The sequence below is a fragment of the Solanum lycopersicum genome, chromosome 5 (assembly GCF_036512215.1).
Source record: "Solanum lycopersicum chromosome 5, SLM_r2.1".
Classification (NCBI taxonomy): Eukaryota; Viridiplantae; Streptophyta; class Magnoliopsida; order Solanales; family Solanaceae; genus Solanum; species Solanum lycopersicum.
The window spans coordinates 64,391,480-64,413,631 of NC_090804.1; the positions used below are offsets into that span (position 1 = coordinate 64,391,480).

Below are 22,152 nucleotides of genomic sequence, written 5' to 3' on the forward strand. Positions count from 1 at the left end.
TTACGTCCATGACTTACGTTTTTAAGTTTACACCTCAAATTTTAGAACTTATGCCTTATAAATGTACGTTTTTAATTTACGCCCAAGAGCATTTTTGATATGCCCCGCCTCGAGACTCGCCCTAAAAACATTTTAAAAAACACTAACTAAGATCAAAATAAAAAACATATTTATGTTATTTCTCCAACACTCCTTAAATTGTCTTGCTTTCCACTCTCAAACTCACAATCATCACTAACGTATCGCCAATATTATTATTAATTCAATTAAGATAGAATATATCCCAGGATTAAGTTCGAAATTAAATTTTTTATCTCTCGTAACAAATAAAGATAAGTATCTAACCTAAAATAAACCAACAAAAAATTTAAAAAAACCTCTAGATTAGGGGTGGGGGCATTAAAGGAAAAAGATGTAATGATGTAGAAAAGTCTCACCACCATTAACACGGCGAAAAGAAGAGAAAGAAGCTTTCACACACATACCTTCCTTCTAAGACACCCATTCACACTCTTCACTTCCATCTTTCTCTTCTCAACAAATCTCAACCACAAAGCCAAGAATTTATCCATCTTTATGCCTTCTTAGAGATGTTGGAAATGGAAGGAACAGCAAAACCCCCACAAATTTCTGAAATGTTTCACAAATTTGCTCATGTTGTTAGAACCAAAACCTTCGAACTCTTCGCCGACGAGGAGAATAACAGCTTCATCGCTGATGATGAGAACACCGACACTGATGTTTTCACTCTTCTTGATTCAGCCGAAGAATTTATACCTGACCAAAAAGTAGTTGTAATCAAGCCTGATTTCTGTAAATTTCCTCATTTAGCAAATACCCATTTCAGTAAATCACTGATTTCTTCACTCTTCGCTACAATTTCGTCGTTTGAAGCTTCGTATCTTCAGTTACAAACAGCTCATGTGCCTTTTGACGAAAAAGCCATTGAATCAGCGGATAAAGCTTTGGTGACTCTTCTTCAGAAATTGACTGAGATGAAGAGTTTGTATAAGGATTTCAGGAGAAACCCAAGTTGTAATATTGATTTGCTTATGGGGTCAGAGCTGGAATTTCAGGTACAGGAGCATCAGAGCAAGCTCAGAGTTTTGGAGACTATGGTAAATCAATTACTGTCTTATATGGAGTCTAAAGATGAAGAAGTTTCAATTTTGAGGAAGAAATTGGATAAAATTCAAGATTCTAATTTGAGTTTGTCAAAAAAATTAGGGGTAGAAAATGAAAAATCGAACAATAGTACTACTGAGGTATTGTGTACAGTTCGTGTTTTTGAATCTATGCTACGCGATTCGATTAAGTCAGCTAATAAATTTTCTAAGTTATTGATGGAATTAATGAAAAGGGCAGGTTGGGATTTGGAAAAAGCAGCAAATTCTGTGTATTCTGATGTTAATTATGCAGGAAAAGAACACCATAAATATGCATTTCTATCATATATTTGTTTAGGCATGTTTAAAGGCTTTGATCTGGAAGACTTTGGTCTGTGTGATGAAGAAATATTGTCTGATGGATCAGTATCTGATGAGAACGACCATTTGAAACAATTACTTGAGCATGTTTCATGTAATCCAATGGAGACTTTGAGTAAGAATCCTAGTTGTGCATTTTCAAGATATTGTGATAAGAAGTATGAGCAGATAATTCATCATACAATAGAATCATCCATTTTCAGGGATTTGGATGGGAAAGAAGTCATAGTTGATTCGTGGAAGTCGTTAAGTGTGTTTTATGAGTTGTTTGTAAGGATGGCTAGTACAATATGGCTGCTTCATAAGTTGGCATACTCATTTAATCCTGTAGTTGAGATATTCCAAGTTGAAAGAGGGGTGGACTTCTCGATGGTCTACACGGAAGATGTTACAAGGAAAATTCAATTCCCTTTGAGCAAGACAAGGCCAAAGGTGGGATTTACTGTGGTGCCTGGGTTTAAAATTGGGAGTACAATCATTCAGACACAGGTCTATCTAACTGGCTTAAAAGGCATGGAATAGGGTAAAACAAAGAGACCTGTACAGTCATCTGCAAGTCATCTTGCTTTATCGTGTGCTTTGTTTCCTCTGATTTACACCAAGAGATTTAGAGTGTTCCATTTGACAGCTAAACCTTCTTTTGTACCAGAATTCAAAGAATTTGTCAAAGTGATAGACACTGCTATTTCCGAGGCATAAGCCATCTTATATTGCTGCAGAAGTTGGTGTTCTTGTTGGCCTGGATTGGTATGGATGTTTTTTTGTTATTGTCGCTACTCGCTAGTAAGTGGTCACTAGTTAGTCTAATTTGTGTATTTGCTTGAATACAAGTTCTGTTTCCAGGGGTTCTGTTAGTCCTATGAAACGTCTGTAAAGCACTGCTTTTATGTTTTTTTTTTCTTGGTTGTTTTTCTTTTTATTTGGTTACTTTTAGTTAGGGAGGTGAGATGAGGTTGTGGGAGTAGTACAGGATATTACAAAATCGAATTGTATGTAACTCTTTTAATGTCAAAATGGATAATGATTTCAACAGTTCAATAAATTCTTTCATTAGTTAGCACAGTTACTAGTTATAGAACTGTCTAATAAAGTGTTCACTTGTTCTCTAGGCACATCAATGGACTGCGACCTTGGTCAATGATAGTTTGTGGGCTTGATCAACTGTTTCTTGAATGCCTTATTTATACATGTAGAATCACATAAATTGGAGATTCTTATCTGGTGTGATATATTCTTTTGGACTCATGAATTGCCTGTAGTTATTATCTTGATATTACCACCTTTCTTGAAAGAAATATTGTGTTTGTTTCTCTACTTCTCCACATATCCATAGAGGATGATTAGCTATAATACCATGATCTTACTTTCTCCATCTACCATTCATTTTTAGTAGGCAGGAACCATGGGTTACTTATCAAAAAAAAGAGAGGCACAATCTACGGTTTACTTTGAAATTCAATCTTATTATAAAGGAACATAAGCAGAACTAAAGCAATGCTTTGTTGCTACTTAGAGTGAAGGAATTGCTAAGTATTTGCCTTTTTGCTTCTTTGATCATTCTCAATGCCATCAATATTGCCCAATAGAATAGGATATTAACTCTCTGATTAGATTAATTTCCAAGTGATGAATCCTGTGGATAATATCAGAGCAAAAACATGCATTATTTGTAATTCTATGGTGTCCACTGTGGAGTACTCACTTATAAGCAAAAGCTTACTTTTTAGGTCTGGCTCTCTGTGAGTAATTTATTAAGCTTTATCGAACTGTCTGGTAATATATAGTAGTGTTGTACTTTTGAGTGTCCTCCGATGGTTGCATTATGGTTCAATATCTGGTAAAGATGGTTGTCTACTATTAATTGAGCATGTTTATGTAAACTTATGAAAGCTTTGATTAGGAATCCTAGCTGTGTGCTTTTTCGATTTCCATTATGAGCAAGTAATTCATCCGCCAATAGGAACTTCAGACTCCAACAATTTGGATGAGAAAGAGACATACTGGATGTAGTTATACTGGAGGCACTCAGTGTCTTTTATGAGTTTGTATGGATAGCATATTCATTTCATCCCATAGTTTGACATATCCCATGTTGTGAGAGGGCACTTTTGAATCATTACTTGTTCAAAAAAGAAGATGTTACACGAAAAAGTCAATTCCTTTTGAGCAAGATGTGGCCAAGGTAGGAGTTAAATATCATACATGTGTTTGAAATTTGGAAGGAGAATCATTCAGGCTCAGGTTTATATAGCTAGCTTTGGATGCAGAGTGTATAGTGGTGTGCAGGTTCTTTGCTTCAAACTGCAAAATTCAGTGTGCTCCATTTGGCAACTAACTCCTTTTTGTGTACTATAAATCCAAACAATTCATGTCAAAGTGATAGGTGCTGCTACTTTGAAGATAAATTCGTCAAAGATGCTATGCCTTGCTGATCAGGATTTGTATGAATGCTTTTTCTTATTGCAGCCTAATTTGAGTATTTTGCTTGCTTAGAATTTCTGTTTTCATGGCTTCTGGTAAGTCCTATAAAATGTTTGTAAGCCACTGATTTTATGGGGTTCCGTTAGTATGTTTCTTTTTAAGGTGTTAGATGCTGCTACCGCCTGGAGCCTATCATCAATGATTATATCCTTTATGGCAGGTTGTTGTATGGATGTTTGTTTGGCTATGCTACCAATTGGTATATAGTTACTGTAGTTTTTATGGATTAGTTAGTCTCAATGTTTTGTTTAAGCCGACTTCCACCTAGTAAGGGTAACGTCTGTGTACGCTCTACCCTCCCCAGACCACACCCCACACCCATCTGTGAGATTTCACTGGGTACGTTGTTGTTAGTCTAATTCGTGTATTTTGCTCACTTGGAACTTCTGTTTCCAGGGCTTCTGCTAAGTGTTTAGCAGATTCTTTCATTTGCAAGTTCTAAAAAACATACTTTTAGCTGAGAAACAAGTATTTAGTTCAATGAATCCTTTCATCATTCAGTTACAAGTCTGTAAAGTGTTTATTTACTTTGCACAGGAAGATTTGACCTTTTCCAATGTGTATTTTACAATTGGTATTGCCAATAGATTGTGTTACAAAGGATTTATTAAATCGGAAATCTTGCATGATTTTTTCGTTCTTAGAGTTCAAATTCGAGACAGATTAGTCTTTATCAATCATATCAACATCATGAAAAACAATTTTCTTTCCCTGTTTTTCAGAGATAACAATCGAATGAACATAATTGTGCGTGTATAATCTCTCGGCAAATGATTTCAGGTTGTTGAAGAACTAAGACAAAATGCAAAAACCAATTGGTTTCTATGTTTTACTTGCCTAAATTTTTAAGTCCTCGCCATTTAAATCAATTTTGAACGAACAATACCGATAGTGAGAGTTGGCGTTCTGCAGTTAATGTGGTAAGAGTGTATAATCATTACCTTTTCCTTTCAATGGACGAAAGAAGTGTTGTTTGAAAGCGAATTCAATAATGCCTCACAAGACGAATTTTTTTACGTATTACGGAAAAATAACTCAATCGAATCGCTGAGAAAAGAAATATCTTAGCCGAAAAGGCTTTTAAAACATTATTTCTTTGGAAATATTAAGATTTAAAAAATTATTCAATTACACAATTTGCCCTTCAAATGGCCGATAAAAATAAACATAAATTGCAAAATTTGAACTTATAAATATTTAAAAATTGAGTTTGCTAAAATATGTGATAAGGACAAAAGTGTTTATTTGAACAAACTTAAAAAGATAAAATTATTGAAATAATCCTTATATGAAATAGTTTAAACCTACTACTGATAATAAGGTGCCATTTTTATCGGTCTTCTTTGGATAACTAATAAATTTGAACATTTTCTCAATTTAATTCTTTCATATAATTTTTCACTCCATATTTAATTTACCATTCAACTCTTTTGAATGGATAAACTCTATTTTTTATAGAGTAATTTAATTTACCATTCAACTCTTTTGAATGGATAAACTCTATTTTTTATAGAGTAACTTTGACGTATAACAAACAGAAAAATTATATTTGTATGATATATAATATTTTACATAATTGTGCTCCATAGCAAACATAAATATGTATATTTCGTTATACATATACAAAAAAATAATTGTATAATTCAATATACATATACAAAGAAACAGTTGTATAATTCCTTATACATGTACCAAAAAAAGCAGTTGCATACAAAAGATCGATTGTATAATTTGTGTAAGTATAAAATGAGAAAGAGAGAAAGACAAAAGAAAACTGGCAAGAGAAAAATTTATATTGTATAATTATAGGTGTATAATACGAAGATACATGTATTTGCATGTGTATATACAATTTTCTCTCGCTTTATACAAATAGAAACACAATTTATACATTTCATTTCTGTTTGTATAAGCGAGAGACGAGGGTGGCGAGCGAAATTTGAGGGGAGAGAGGGACAAAAATATATGTATGTATACAATTTCCTCTCGTTTTATACAAACACAAACACATTATATACATTTGTATTTGTATAAAAGCAAGAAAGGCAAGCGAAACTACCACCAAAATGAGAGTGGCGAGCGAGACTACCACCAAAATGAGAGTAGCGAGCGAGATTCCATCAGGAGAGACGAAAATAATAATAATAATTTCCGTTCAATTAAATCAAACTATATTTATAACATTTAATTTGAATTAATAATTTATTATTTATAATTATTTATTTTTCATACTCAAAATTCGAACATAGATTTTTTTTCTTCTAAAAAAGCATCTTCACTGTACCACGAACTCCCATTTTTGTTAATTTCACATATAACATTAACTGGAGAGAGGATTTTGCAGTAAAGCCCTCATCCTACTCTGTGGAAATGGTTTCCTTATTACCCAATTTGTCTTCTCCGATTTCCCGTCTAAGCCTGCTATGGAGACCCTCAATTCACCTCACAAGGAAATTGCAATTGCATCAAAAAACAGTAAAACCCAAATGGTTCAAATCTTTTTCAGCTCATTGTTCTAATTCTATTTCTAATGAGAATTTAGTTGTTTTAGGCATTGAAACGAGCTGTGATGATACCGCTGCTGCTGTGGTAACTTCTTTTTAACATGTCTTTGCTTGTTTCTTTGAAATTACTTTTGTGGGATTTACACGGAGTCAAAATTTGAACTTTATAGGTTTTTTTTTTTTTTTTTACATATTTTGTGAATTTCTTAGTACAAATACTGGGGGTGGTTGAAATTGCTGCAAAGTTTCTTCTTTTATTGAGTTCAGTGATATTCTATTGTAGGTTAATAGCAATGGTGAAATTCTCAGCCAAGTTATCTCTTCTCAGGTACTCTATATGTATTTATGTAGTTCTAGAATGTTTGGAGAATAACCATTTTTTGTTTATATTGTTCTGTTAATCTAATGACTACTGATAAGCTATTGGAAACTTATTGTCTTGTGTGCATCATATTGTTATAGTTGAAGGTTTGTTTACTCATTTATTTTTGCATCATTATGTAAATAGTTGGACATTGGGATCTGTCTAGAATGCCAAATGGCATATTTCATATTGGTTGCTGCACTGCATGATTTCTATTACATTTTCTATTTATATACATATAAAGATACAAGTACTGTTTACCCCTAAATCAGTGACTTAGGATGACCATTGAATTTGTTTTAGTGATTCAAGGCACACACATTATAGTGACCAAATAGATTGGTTTTGGTGCTAATTACTTGCTAATGAGTATAATTAAAGTAACAAGGAAAAATAGTGAACAGTGAAAGAACGAGTAAAAGAGAAAGAACCTTGTTAAGCTGCTTTCCAGTGTAATCGTTGGGCAATGTCACCGGGAAAACAAGAGCTTGAGTTACAATTCGAAGTGCAATAGAGCTATTGGGATACACATCAGATGGGTTATAAGTGAAGGGAAGAAGTATATTTATAACCTAGCCCTAGGTTACGTCTTGTGTCTGTTCCACGCCTCATAAATGAACATTATGCAAATAGTGGAAGGAGGATGTTTAATGAGTTGGTTCTGTTAGTGAAAGGCACTTAAAGGGTGATCTATTCCTATGCATGGCAGAGTAGTCAACATAATATGGGAAGTGATCCTAAGCATCGTTCTTTTATATTCTTATACTGAATTTGTTATCTGTCCACACTACTGTTCTTTCTTCATGTCAATTGCTCAGGGAATTTCTCAATGTTCTAAAGAGTAGTAACTTTGAGAAGTTATCCAAATCATACTATTTTTGTGTGCCCACATTATGTGATCTTTCTTCTAATCATGAGGTTCCTTTTATCATCAAGGCAGAACTGCTTGCTCGATATGGAGGAGTTGCTCCTAAGATGGCAGAGGAAGCACATGCTCTGGTGATTGATCAGGTATATGCTGTCAACCCTGAAGTACTTTGTTTCAAGAACTTGGAAACTGTTAATCACTGGTGGAAAGTGTTATGCTAGTGTCACATGTGCATCTCGTTTAGGTGTTATACCACGATCCTGCATGTTACTTCTTCTTTTTTCAATAAGGCGATTGAGAATTCATCAATTTGCAAAGTACTCAACTTCTTGCTAAACATCAGCATTATCAGGTTTTAAAATGTCAATGAACTCTGACCAAGTAGTTTGTTTGATTTCACCTGCTTGATATCATGATTTTATGTCCTGTTTAGTGATGTTCTGTATTTCTGTTTGTGCAGATAAGGTTTCCTTTCGACCCTTTGTACTACCTCACTTTTCACTAGACAGCAGAAATTTGAATTGGCCTCTTTTGTTTATTTTTGCAGTTTTCCTTGATATATCACGAAAGGGATTTTTAAAGTATTATTATATTCCCTGCAATTAATCCCTCTTAAGGATCTCCTCAAGGATCCAGACTATGCTTCATGGTAGTGACGTGAACTTAATAGATAAGTGTTCATTAAAACCATAGTATCAATTTTTTCTTTTTAAGGAAATAGTCTACTGTTAAATTCTACCTAATGCTCAACTAAAGGCCCCAACGAAAAGTTTCTCTTAGATGCTATCACCATTATCCAGGAGAAGTCCGCACGAGTTGGATAAACAGTGTCCATCCTATCCCTTACTGAGAAACTATCAGAGGCTCATTTGCTCAACAATCATTTCTCAGATCCCCAAACAAAGATAGCACACAATCAAAATGCTCAACTTAATATAGGTAGTTAGGTACTGAAAAATATGATAATATCTTTTGAAAAACTTACCTCAGTTTCTCTCCTGTCCTTGAAAGTCTTTCTATCTCTGAACTTTTCTCCCTTTCCCCCATATTTGATTATAATAAACTGGAAAGAAGAGAGAAGTTTTGATTTGGGCTTATTTTCACTTCGGATTTAAAGATGTCCTCTCGTGGCTTGACTTGTTCGATCATCTTTTGGTAAGGCTAAGTTTATCAACTTCTTGGGAAATGATCAAAGAAGAATACTCCTATTAGTCAGTACTCCAAAAAGTACTCCCTAATGAACTGGAAAATCAGTGCGGTCTCTTCCAACAAGGAAAAAAAGTAATAATGTGAATTCCCTTCTTTTTCTGATGTTATATATCATGGATTAATTCAATGAATTAGAATGAATTCAACTGATTGATGATCTATATCCTTTAAGAGTGCAGTTAATAGATACTCTTAATCATAATTCTAATTGATCGACTATGGTCCATAATAGAAAATTTTCAAATATCTTTGTTGTCTGATGGAGCGAATGTGGATATCACTCCCAAGGACCCTGCCTCAAATTATCTTCTTGTTACAATTTGACTCTTAATTCTAAATTTCTCGCACTTTTAAGATCGTTAGCTTCTTAATATGAATTGACACATCATATTTCTGCCATCAATGTGTACTTATTCCCTTCAGGTGGTACAAGAAGCACTAGATAAAGCTAATCTGACTGAGAAGGATCTAACTGCAGTTGCTGTCACGATTGGTCCTGGTTTAAGCCTTTGTTTGCGAAGTAAGTTTTCATTTAGTCTTTGCTTTAGTAGTCTTTCTTTCTTTTGGTTTGTTTTAATTTTTCCTTCGGGAGGGCTGATCATTTTTTTTCTCTCTTTTTCCTCTCCTCCCCGCATCAATTAATGTGCTTATTTGTTTTTAGACTGAAGTATTGTTCTTAATTCGTTAATATTTGTCAATTTCTAACATAGACTACTTATGAATCTGAAAAATTGAACATTGGGGATATTCGTGTGGGGCACAGATGCATTTTGGGACAACTAATGAACCTTGTGTAAGTCCTTGTACCTTATTTGTTCAATTTATGTGTAGTTGGTGTGCGGAAAGCAAGAAGTGTTGCCAGTTCTCATAATTTACCTCTTGTTGGTGTCCATCATATGGAAGCTCACACTCTGGTTGCCAGGTAGCAGTATGGATTAAAGGTTAAGTTATTCATACAGTAGATTAAGATCAGTTCATACAGCTAAAAATTTGTTGGGAATTTGTTCAATTCCGTGGTTAGTAAGACTAAATTTCCCAGCTTTCAATTACTTTGGTCCGGAATACTGCAAATTACAATAAAATAAACAAAAAACTCCGGCTGAAATAATCTTGTAAGATGAATTATCTCCTCTGCAGTTACACTTTTATGTTTTACTTATTCTTGATTGTTTTGCTATTTATTTGGTTGCCAAAATTTTGTCAGGGATTTATATGAATAAGCAGATAATATTTTTTCTTTTGTTTGTTCTATTTCTAAGGGCATCATTAGTTTTTGTGAGATGATAACCTATGGTCTGCTTTGTAGCTATAGAGGTCTTGTCACCTTAAATATATCATGGGATATGCTGTTTTAGAGCACTTATCTGTCTCTTTGAGAAACGAAGATTTATCAATCACAAATATTGGCTGCATGGTATGAGGTGGTAAATTTTGTCTGTATTCTACTTACTTTTCTTTTTCTGGAACCGTTAAAGTAGTAATTACAGATGATTTCATTGACCTTGGAGTCTCAAATATGAATAAGCTGATAGGAGAAAATGTAGTCACCCATGGAATGCTCCTCAACTCCACCATTGTTTTTACATTAGCTTACAGAAAGTTGTAAATGCCCGCCTATATTATGCTTACAGATAATTCGAAGTTTCTATGAAGGTTGTATGTTTCAAGATATTTCTTAACTCAGAGTACTGTACTACCTGGAACTAATGTTTTGTCTTTTCAGGCTAGTAGACAGAGAGCTGCACTTTCCTTTTATGGCCCTACTTGTCTCAGGTTAGATAACCTTCTAGAATTTTATAGGTCTGTTTTATTTACTCTTACTGAAAATATATTGGGTCATCTTTTCCTGTGTTTTAGATATATAAGGCCAAGCTATAATTGCACAGCCATCTTATGGTGCAATCTGTATCAGTTCACCTTGGAACATCACTTGAATATAAAAGATCTAGGATTTGTTACTGAACGTCCCACTACCCAGAGTCTTGACATCTTTTGGCAGTTTAATTTGTGTTTATAGGTCTTTCATATGCTTGTTCCAATGCTCATGATATTCATTGTTATGCTTATGAGTCCTTCAAGTGTATCCTGTATGACTAAAATCTCTCATATATACAATCAAACATCTTGTGGTTGATTCAATTCAAGTATATTATTTGTGATTTTGTGTGTGTGTTTTCTTTTAGTTTCTTTTCCCAAGGGAACTGACTTGACTAAAAATTTACAAAAATTGAATTGTTTAACCTTTAAGCCAATGCATGCTGGATATGTTTCTCAATTCAACACCATAAAATGCAGTTTTCATGATGAATAACAATTTGACCAGTTGTATTTTCCTGTGAATTAGATATCAATAACATTCTGGGTTTTGTTTCATTCATATGCTCTTTAGGAGGCCATAATCTTTTAATCCTTGCACGTGATCTTGGCGATTACATACAGCTTGGGACAACAATTGATGATGCAATTGGTGAGGCATATGACAAAACAGCAAAATGGCTTGGTCTTGATCTGAGGAGGAGCGGGGGCCCTGCTGTAGAGGAGCTAGCTCAAGAAGGAGATGCCAAGTCTGTCAAATTTAAAGTAAGTTACTTTAGAGACATTTGCAGTTATATGCAATACTTATCCGGATTTTCTCTATTGAGGAATTTTAGAAGTGATATTGTTTGCCCAACTGACTAAAAGTTTTGAATGAGTTTTAGGTCCCTATGAAACAACACAAGGATTGCAACTTCTCATATGCTGGTCTGAAGACGCAAGTGAGGTTGGCAATTGAAGCAAAAAGAATGTATGTGATTCATTAGGGAATAAAAGTTATTGATCAGCTCTGCAAAGTGTTTTTCATTTTCATTTCATCTGAAAACTTTACCACCATAGTTGCATTGCTTTTTGTTCTTTCCGAATTATATAAATTGATTTTCCATTCCCAATGAGGTAAACAGTGAATTATCCAATATATGGTAACAACCAGTCTGGGTCAAAGCTCTTTTTTTTCCTCTTTCTACAATGTTACCTTAGGATAGTGTTCTATAAACCATGGTCAGAAAGTACAGTAGCTTTAGCTTTGCCTTACAACAATAAGCATCAGTTGGTTGTCATTTTCCTCGTCCTTCTAGCTTCTCACATTTGTCGGTTGTATGCAGCAATGCTGAAATCTCTCTTGCTTCAGCTTCTGACAAAGAGAGACAGGCTCGGGCAGATATTGCTGCCTCCTTCCAGGTATATAGATTTATAGAAGATTGATCTTGTCATAATTTGTTTATAATTAAAAAGTATTGGTTAACAAATCAATGGTTCTGTTTCCTGTACCTCTTCCATATTCTTAAATCTCATTTACATTGTAATGAACGCTTCACGCAGCGAGTTGCGGTATTACATTTGGAGGAAAAGTGTGAACGGGCAATCGAGTGGGGTTTGAACATAGAGCCTTCCATAAATCATTTGGTCAGTGTTTTCTGTTTTTGCAGTTTTATATGACTGATATCTTCCTCCTTGTGTTTACTCTAATTATTAGTTTCACATGATCCTGTAAGCTTAATGTCAATTATGATAATTATCCAATTTACCCTTCACAGGTAGTGTCTGGAGGTGTTGCATCTAACAAGTATGTCAGAGCTCGGCTTGAAGAGGTTGTGAAAAGGAAAGGGTTGAAACTTGTATGCCCCCCTCCAAGCCTTTGTACTGACAATGGTTAGATAATTCTCCTTCTTACGTTGTCTCAGTTTCATACAGGAACTTTTGTTTCTTATTTTTTAAGTTCCCAAGGCTTCAGAGGAAAGGTCGCGTCTCTTACTGAGTAAAGTAAATTGACATGCACCGCCTCTAGGTTGATTGTCTCGTGGAGAACTTTTAGCTCAAAAGTGCAAATGGCTTGACATTGCACTCTAATACGTTGACCTGTTCTGATAGGTGTAATGGTTGCGTGGACTGGCCTTGAGCATTTCCGTCTGGGCAGATTTGATCCTCCACCTCCCGCAAATGAACCAGAAGATGCCGTGGTTAGTCTTTTTCTTCCCCCAACTCAAAACTGGCGATAATATCCTATAGCTATGTTGATCGAGTATGACAAGCCATAGATTTGTACCTTGAAAGTTAAGTTTGCCAAAAGTCATGCGATTATTCAATCAAAATAAATGCCTACATGTTAAACTGATCTGCTTTATGGAATTTCTGTTGTTCTACTTCTTGTTCTCTGAAGCCCCCTTCCCACACCTTTCTCCTTGCCATGTTTAATTATGATCCATGGCTCCCTCGATCAGCTTGATTTGCGCCCAAGGTGGCCTCTCGGTGAGGAATATGCTGAAGGAAAAAGTGAAGCTCGCTCAATGAGAACAGCACGGATGCATCCTTCACTTACTTCTCTTATTAAGGCATCTATCAAGCAAGAGTAACAGTCTGCAATTTAAACAACTCAAAGACTTTCCTACGAGGTACATCTACGAACGTGTAGATATTTATATAAAGGTGGTTTGCGTAGAATCATGATTTGAATACATAATCAGATTCGAAAGTTGGTGAGCTGAAAATGCTTGAAAGAACCATAATTCAAGAGCAATGAGCTCTGTGGGGGAAAACTGTGTATTTTGATGTTGTATCATATTTTGGTGCCTCCTGCATTTGGTAATTTTCCAGCTTGTATTAAAAATTCAACTATGTTGAGGCATTTTTGTTCAATTTTGCATAGTTTTAAGACATTTTTTACCTTAGTTTTTCTAATTAAACTTGTTCAAATGATGTAATCTTTATAGTATTCAGAAAGTGTTTTTTCTTGGAATTAATAAATAAATATATTAAGTTTCGTATTGAGAAAATAGATTCAGCAGAAATTCACATGTAGAACAGTAGAAGTGTGTTTATTATTTTTTGGTCTTTTTCTTAAGAGTTTGGTGCAACACGTGCCATTTTCTTATAAAGTTTAGTTTAGTTTCTTAGGGTCCGTTTGGATGGGCTTAATAAAATCAGCTTTAAAAAAGTACTTTTGAAAGTGCTGAAACTTATTTTTAAAATAAGCAGTTATGCGTTTGGATAAAAGTGCTGAAGTTGTTATGCCAAACGTGAAAAGGTAAAAATAGAAGAAAGAGATGTTAGGATTATATGGGTAATTTGGAGATTGTATAAAAATATTAAGGGAAAAAACATAAAAATATGGTCAACTTAAAACAGCTTATAAGCTAAAAAAAAAAAAGCACCCCTACCCCAGCTTTTAACTTTTGGCTTAAAATAAATTTTCTTTTAACTTAAAATAAGCTATTTTGAGTATTGTCAAACAGTTAAATAAATTAAAAATCAGCTTTTAAGTCAGTTTGACCAGCTTTTAAGCTGAGCCAAACAGGCTCTTAGCTTATTGTTTTTATTATTTGATGGAATTTTTCTAATGTTTGATTAAAAAAATTTCACAACATCAATTTATTAACTTATTACGGATAGAGGCGAACCCACCTTTATATGTGGGAGTGAACGTGTACCTCTGTTCCTATTTACTTGTGTATTTTTGAATTGATACACTTAAATAATTATTGATATAGTGAGTTTATCATTTTATCGCTATTGATGATGAATGTATAAATTAAAAAGTTAAGGTTTTCAAAAAAATCTACCTTTTTCTTAGTAATTAGTTGGGGATATAAATTGGTAAAAAAAAATTGTTCTTTTTTGATTTGTCAAAATGAACGAGTAATTAGGAACAACTAAAAAAAGGAAAAGTAGACATTTAATTAAAAAACAAAAGGAGTAATTAATAGTGCACTCATGAGGAGTGTTTTTGTGCCGCAGGTACAAGGCAGAAGAACTACTTGCGAGACCAAGGTTCACAATCAGTTAGAGCATTATTTTATTATTTTTATTTTAATTTAGCTTAGAGATTAACTTTGGTGCACCTGAAGGGTCGCCTTTGAGCTATATTTCTTTATTTTTATTTTAAATTTAACTTAGAGATCAAATTTGGTGCACTCAAAGAGTCGCCTTAAATTATGGATATAACATGTTTAAACAATTGTACAACATTCATAATTTAAGTTGGAGATATTTATTTCCAAGAAAATGATATAAGAAAGAATTAACATTCCAAAGATCTTAACTAGTTACAATCATTTTCTAAGTAGTCTTCATATTTTTCTTTAACTATATCTACTATATTTTTCGCTACCTAGAGTTTTCTACCTCCCTCTTGTATCACTTTTTCGATAATTTTTTTAATTGTGAACGCTTCAACAATTATAAACTTCTCTATAAATTGAATCAAGAACTCATGAGCATGAAACAAAACTCCCTTGCTATCTATAGTAACCAAATCAATACTTATTTTCTTTGATTCAACTTGTAATTCTACATAGAATATATAAACGAATCTCATTAAAACTTTTAATTAATATTTCATAATTAAGAACACTATATTCGAAGAATCAGTTATTTCGTTATTAAAATTTCAAACATACCTAAACTTCGTCATTATTATTGTTTCTTATCAACTTTTTTTTTCTTCTTTTCATAATGTTCAAATCTAACATAGTTTATTTAACTAAATATATTATACTTAAACAAAAAATTTACCATTATATTCGAAGAATCGATTATTTCGTTATTAAAACTCCAAATATACCTAAACTTCGTATTATTATTATTTTTTATGAACTTTTTTTTCACGATGTTCAAATCTAACATAGTTTATTTAAAATATTTTTAACAAATACCCAAAACTACTTTCTTTTTTTATCAACCTAATAATAGATTAAAATTTCTAGAATATATTTAAGAAATTACTTTAAAGTCATTAGCTCCAACTTTGAGCGGGAAAACCCTGAAAAGATTGTGATGGAAGTTTCAAGTCTTCCGATATCGGCGTCGCTGAGGGCGAAGCTTATCTCCGGCGGCTACACTTCTATTTCTTCTCTCTTTTCCGTTTCTCACTCCGATGTTGCCCGCGGTATACTTCTTCTCTCTGTCAATTTTAGTTTTTCAAATTTTATTACTATTAATGCGCTGAATTTGTCGTTGAATTGATTAGCAATCGGTTTAAAAATTAGCTAGTTTATTTGTTTTGGCGTAGTGAAATATGTGTAGATAAAGAGAGGCGCCTTGAATTGGGCTCTTACAAGAAGAATTAGGGAGAATCTAATTTTCATTTGTTGAACTAATGTTTAATTTGATCGATAGTTAAGGTGTCGGGCTCAGATTTTGAGCTCCAAGTTGTATGATGCTTGAAAGGTTAACTGAATTAAGGAGAGATGGAGCCAGAATTTTTAGTTTATGGCTTTGGGACCACAATTGGCTGGATTCTTCTAGTATTTGATAATTTTTGTAATGATTGGTGAATTACAATGTTGATAACTTGTTTTTCTTATCCGTATACATCCTGGAAAATCAAGTAATATGTATGTTGATATAATTCCTTGATCTTTGTTGGTGCTTAGAATTCGAAATTTTATTCACTGCTCCTTTGTTCGGTAATTTTAGCTTCGATGGTCGCGATGGCGGAGCTGAGATCAGTAGTTCTTGTTTTACAAAATTGGAAAAAGTGAAATGAGGTTTGGTTGAAAAAAGAATTTTTGAGAAAACTTTGAATTATTTTCGAAAAATTGAAAAAATTGAAGATCATTTCATTGTTTTTTGAAACAAACACCACTTTAATAGTAGTTAGAAATGTGTTGATTGAAAAATTTGGGAATGAAGTCAGGTGTTTGAACGAGTTGTAGGATGATGCTAGATTTCCTATAATACTGGAGTTTTGGGGGAATTTGTTGGTTTATTTGACTTGAGTCCTTGTTTGAGTTTATTTGATCATCATAGCTTAGGATTGAGTTGGTGTTTTCATCAATATAGAGTCAATCTTGATCTTGATTCTTCTAACTCACTTTAAACTTGTTATATAATCATGGGATGTACAAATTTGGTTGAGTTAAGAGAAAAATACCTAGATACATTCTTATTTCATAGATGTGAATATCTCTATATATTAAATACATACTCTTAGAAGAAACATACATCCAAAATTTAGATATTTAAATGTAGAGGAAGGATTAATAGTCTTCATCATAATTAAAGACTATTAATCCTTCCTCTACATTTAAATATGTAAATTTGTGTTGTATGTTTCTTCTAAGAGTATGTATTTAATATATGGAGATATTCATATCTACGAAATAAGAATGTATCTAGGTATTCTTTCCTTGGCTCAACTAAATTTGTACATCCCATGATTATATAACAAATTTAAAGTGAGTTAGGAGAGTGAAGATCGAGACTGACTCTATATTGATGAATACACCAACTCAATCCTAAGCTATGAATGATTAAATAAACTCAAGCCAAATAAACCAAAAAATTTCCCCCAAAACTCCAATATAATAGGAAATCTAGCATTATCCTACAATTTTTTCAATAGCCTGACTCCATTCCCAATTTCTTCAATCAACACATTTCTAACTAGTATTAAGGTGGTATTTTGTTTCAAAAAAATAATGAAATCATCTTCAATTTTTCCAGTTTTTCAAAAACAATTCAAAGTTTTCTTGAAATTTATTTTTCAATCAAACCTCATTTCACTTATTCCAATTTTTATAAAACAAAAGTTACTGATCTCAGCTTCCATAAAAGCTAAAATTAAAAGCAAAGGATTTCGAATTCTAAGCATAAAAAAGATCATGGAATTGAATCAAGATACAAGTTATCAATGTTGTAATTCACTGATCGTTATGAAATTATTGAATTCCAGAAGAATCACGCCAATTATGGTCCATAAACTAAAAATCCTGGTTCCGCCTCTCCTTAGTTCAATTAACCTTTCCTAGTGAAAAGAATAACATATTTCCAAAAAAAGATTATTAGAACTTTTCAAGCATCATAACAACTTGGAGCTCCAAATCTGAGTCTGGCAGGTGATCAAATTAAACATAAATTTTTTTGTTGATAAGAGATCAAATAAAACATTATTTCTAACATATGAAAACTAGATTTTCCATAATTCCACATGTTAGAACCTAATTCACGTCAGTGTTAGGTGTCCATGAAATACAGTGGGAATGGGTTGGAGTGTATTATTGTTAGATGGAGGTGTCTAGATGTGCATGCAAAGTTGGAGGGATTACTTGATAGTTGAGGCCAAGTCGATTTATGTCTTGTGCCTTTAACACACATGCAAAGTTGGAGGGATTACTTGACGTTTGAATGTCGGTTTATGTATTATGCCTTTAATACATGTAAAGTTTGAGACAAAGTTATTGGATTCTGCTGAACCTGTAGCCACCATTATAGCTCTGCTGTTGGATGTAAGGGGAAATCATTTTTTAGGAGAATTAGGAAAAGAATAAACTTGGAGCTACAACGAAGAGAAGGTTAAATTCGCATGACTTTCATTTTCTCTCAGTTATAGTTTTTTTGATTAAGTGTGATGGATACTATAATAGATTAAGTTTTGTTTAACGAGTGACATGAATGTTATTCCTAACTAGTGGTTTTATGCATATGTAGAATATTTCATTTGTTTTTACTTTTTCTGTTATAGATCTAAAGATTTCAGAAAATCAGGCACTCGAGATTTTGAGAGTTGCATCACGAAGGAGGGGATCAGAAAGATCTAATGGAACTAGCTCTATTGTCAATGGTATGTTATTACTACTATTCTCTCTCCTTTTGAATACATGATTTTTTGTCCATTAGAAGTCAAGTAGGTAATACTTACAGTAATTTACAATTATGAAGTCATTTGTTCAATGATTAAGTTTGTTTCAGTGTGACTTATTGACAGTAGCATGTAGTGTCATTTTTTCTGCTTTGATTATTTTGCAAATAGGAAGCATATTTAGTTATGTGCTTCTTGGGTATAGGAGCACAGAGTGCCTGGGAAATGCTAAATGAGGAGAAATTGCTTGGACGTATCACAACATCCTGTTCAGAGTTGGACGACATCTTGGGTGGGGGTATAAGTTGCAAAGAGGTTACTGAAATTGGTTAGTGTTTTAACCTTTACATATGCTTGCCCATTACTAACAATATCAAAAGGTGTTCACTCTTTCTTATTGGCATTTCTAAAACGACATGTTGCAGTCTTGTCTATGAAGATAAATTATTTGCTGATTGTTTCAGGTGGGGTGCCAGGAATTGGTAAAACACAACTTGGGTAATCGTTGTCATATGTACTTCCTGTGTATTAGAAATAGCTTCATGTTTGTTTCTCGTGGTTAAGACGCTCCAAAATTCAGGATACAACTTGCAGTGAATGTTCAAATTCCCATGGATTATGGCGGTCTTCAAGGCAAGGCAGTATATATAGGTACGTGTTGATAGAGTTGTCTTTTTCTTCATGTCTTAGATCAATTCTGGCTAGTCTCTTTCTAAAATCAGCCAAGCTTTTAGCGTTATATGTACTTTGTAGATACAGAAGGCAGTTTCATGGTGGAGCGTGCTCTACAAATTGCTGAAGCTTGTTTGGAAGATATGCGCGAATATCATGGATTTTTAAAGAGGGATTTACAAGCTTGTCAAGTTAACATGCATCCAAAGGATTTTCTTGAGAACATATTCTATTTTCGCGTTTGTAGTTACACTGAGCAAATTGCTGTTGTAAATTACTTGGAAAAGTTCATCTCAGAGCATAAAGATGTGGGTAGAGTAACTCTTCTTTTTAAATATTCATCCTCATTACCAAGTCATTTAAAATTCTTAAATTTTATGCTTAATAGGTTAAGGTTGTTATAATTGATAGCATCACATTCCATTTCCGTCAAGATTTTGATGACATGGCCCTTAGAACCCGACTACTGGGTGGAATGGCCTTAAAGCTGATGAAGCTTGCAAAGAAATTTACTTTGGCAGTAAGGATAACTTCGTTTCCCAAGTGATTTTCTTTCTGTAGGATATTTGATAGTGTTACTTGCAATTTATATGAATCCATTAACGTTTGATTTATTTGTGTAGGTTATTCTCTTGAATCAAGTAACCACCAAGTATACAGAAGGTCAATATCAATTAACTCTTGCATTAGGTAATTACAAAGCCTTCTTTTGTAATGATATAACTTGTTACACTATATGCCTGCTGTGTTGCTGATTTTGGCCCCGAACCCACCACATCCCGGTAGAAAATTGTTCTTTTTTATTTAAAGTTTGAGGGAAAAGAAGATGGTGATATTAGCTGCTATGTTGCTGATTAAGCATTGTTAATATTAGCTTCTTAATAAGTCTTGCTAAACAGGAGATAGCTGGTCACATGCTTGCACTAACCGGGTGATTCTATACTGGAATGGTAACGAAAGGTATGCATACATTGACAAGTCGCCTTCTGTTCGATCAGCAGCAGCTGCATATTCCGTAACAGGCAGAGGGATTCGGAGCTCTGTTTCAAACTGTAAACGAGTCAAGATGATGTAAGTTCTTGGTTTGAAATTAAAAGATAAAATGAATGGAACTCCTTTCTGTCTTGTATGGAACTCCAGGGTGAGAAACTGAGGTTTACATGAAGTGACATGATCTTGTAAATACTTTGCTTAGCCATGAACCTCTGTTGTATGAGAAGATAATTTATTTGTGTAGCATCTTATTTACATACAAGTTAAAAAAAGATTCTACTCATTAAGTTTCTCATTTCAACTGGCTAACTCTTTTTACTCATTTGGTTGAGAACAAGTTATCTCAGAATTAGTTATTTTAATTTCTAGGTTTGCTATCTTACCATATTGAGGATAAAATCAACACTATAATCCAGAGATAACTAATTTCAAAATAAGTTATATCACAATTTTATCTCAACTAAATATGAAATAAACTCCTTTTAAAATTAATTTCGATATTTATTATTAGTATCTCTTATCCTTCACACGAGATGATTGTAATAAGTGCAATTAATATAGAAGAAAATAATCAATAGACTTGCTAAAATGATAGTAACAGTAAAGTATCTTAGAAGACATTATATAGTTTTATTAACTCACCTACTTCACTTGAAAAAAACAAAAATAAATTATTAGTATCTCTTATCCTTCACACGAAACGATTGTAATGAATGCAACTAATATAGAGAAAGTAATCAATAGACTTGCAAAAATAAAAATAATTTATAAAAATGTCAGAAGTGGGATTTGAACCCACGCCCTCTTACGAAGACCAAAACTTGAGTCTGGCGCCTTAGACCACTCGGCCATCCTGACTTGATGTTTTTCTAACTTCATTTTGTCAATATATACTCTTAGAACTTTGAATTCGGATATACAAAACTAGAAGTTATTCCTCCGTTCTTATTTAGTTGTCGTCATTTTAGGTTTCAAGCCGCTTAATAAACTAGGTAAGTTTATCATTTAGTGTTCTCTTAAGTTAAGTTTTCAATAAATAAATATAAATTAATTTATTCGACCAACTAACATAATAAATTACTTAATTTTTCTATGTTGATCAAATTTATACTTTCAACACTAATAACTCTCAAAAGTAAAATAGTACGGAGGAAGTAAGTTTCCTTTGAAGAATTCATAATTATTGGCATAAAATGGGAGAGAGTGATCGAATCAAAAAAGTTTGTCGATTTATGATAGTTACTTTTGCTTTCCGAACTCGTTTCAATGTATTATAATATTGTTTAATTTTAACAATAATTATTTTTTATCCATTCAAATTTTATAAAATGTCAAGTATTTATTGTAAAAATTTGTGGTGTGTTGGATAAGTATAACCCTTCCAAACTCTACTATACATAATTTAAACATATTAAATTTTAATATAATTTAAACATATTAAATTTTAATATAAATATCGATAGTAACGAAATAAAGAAAAAACCGAAGTGGTTATAATAACTATTTTTAGTGCCAAGTGGTCTTTGCGCCTTGTAATTGCCGCCTGCTAAAAATGACCAATCTGCTATTGCGTGAGTCTATAACGACAGCTCCAACAACTCTACACAGCATCAGCTAGGTTTATAGAATCCGATAATAACTGATTTAGATATGAGTTATATATGTATTAAATTATACGTAAATAAAATTATGTTTCATAGTATAAGAATAAATTATTTATTTATATAATTAATATGATATTTAATTTATAATTTAAAGTCGACATAATTAATATATGTATATAAATTACGAAAGAATTTATATATTGTTTTATAAAAATGATAGAATTTAAAATAAATCATGAATAGATAGATTCCTTATAAAGTAATCCTTATATTGTTTAATATTAGTACTACTTTAATTAGCTCTCAAAGTGTTTAATTATACCAAATGTTCCTTTCTTGATTTTTTTATTTATAGAT

At 33.0% G+C, this 22,152-nt stretch overlaps 3 protein-coding genes and 1 non-coding gene across 10 annotated transcripts; 3 read left to right on the forward strand and 1 right to left on the reverse strand.

Annotated features, from left to right (window-relative positions):
• The first annotated feature begins 362 nt into the window (after positions 1–362).
• LOC101266639 (protein GRAVITROPIC IN THE LIGHT 1) lies at positions 363–2,529 on the forward strand. Its single transcript, XM_004240003.5, has one exon. It carries the CDS (start codon positions 591–593, stop codon positions 2,007–2,009), a length of 1,419 nt encoding a protein of 472 aa, XP_004240051.2. The 5' UTR covers positions 363–590; the 3' UTR covers positions 2,010–2,529.
• Positions 2,530–6,214: 3,685 nt separating this feature from the next.
• Positions 6,215–15,050, forward strand: LOC101266336 (probable tRNA N6-adenosine threonylcarbamoyltransferase, mitochondrial). 2 transcript variants are annotated; one of them, XR_011221406.1, is made up of 14 exons: positions 6,215–6,557; positions 6,756–6,800; positions 7,773–7,847; positions 9,337–9,433; positions 9,745–9,835; positions 10,637–10,686; positions 11,303–11,493; positions 11,613–11,698; positions 12,054–12,129; positions 12,271–12,354; positions 12,486–12,600; positions 12,820–12,908; positions 13,170–13,572; positions 14,971–15,050. XR_011221406.1 is itself a non-coding variant. In XM_004240002.5 (13 exons), the coding sequence occupies exons 1-13, from the start codon at positions 6,339–6,341 to the stop codon at positions 13,299–13,301; spliced, it is 1,350 nt and encodes a 449-aa protein (XP_004240050.2). In that variant the 5' UTR covers positions 6,215–6,338; the 3' UTR covers positions 13,302–13,721. The 2 variants fall into 2 exon arrangements, 1 of the variants encoding a protein (XP_004240050.2); XM_004240002.5 differs by lacking the exon at positions 14,971–15,050 and having other exon boundaries at positions 13,170–13,721.
• Positions 15,051–15,674: 624 nt separating this feature from the next.
• Positions 15,675–20,474, forward strand: LOC101266032 (DNA repair protein RAD51 homolog 3). 6 transcript variants are annotated; one of them, XM_069298156.1, is made up of 9 exons: positions 15,675–15,832; positions 18,410–18,508; positions 18,732–18,854; positions 18,952–19,024; positions 19,107–19,177; positions 19,280–19,506; positions 19,587–19,718; positions 19,822–19,888; positions 20,098–20,474. In XM_069298156.1, exons 1-9 carry the CDS (start codon positions 15,721–15,723, stop codon positions 20,271–20,273), a joined length of 1,080 nt encoding a protein of 359 aa, XP_069154257.1. In that variant the 5' UTR covers positions 15,675–15,720; the 3' UTR covers positions 20,274–20,474. The 6 variants fall into 6 exon arrangements, with proteins under 6 accessions (XP_069154257.1, XP_069154258.1, XP_004240049.2 ...); XM_069298157.1 differs by having other exon boundaries at positions 19,286–19,506; XM_004240001.5 differs by having other exon boundaries at positions 18,991–19,024.
• A 491-nt stretch (positions 20,475–20,965) lies between these two features.
• On the reverse strand, positions 20,966–21,049 carry TRNAL-CAA (transfer RNA leucine (anticodon CAA)). Its single transcript has one exon. It is a non-coding gene; the product is annotated as a tRNA-Leu (tRNA).
• Positions 21,050–22,152: the final 1,103 nt, after the last annotated feature.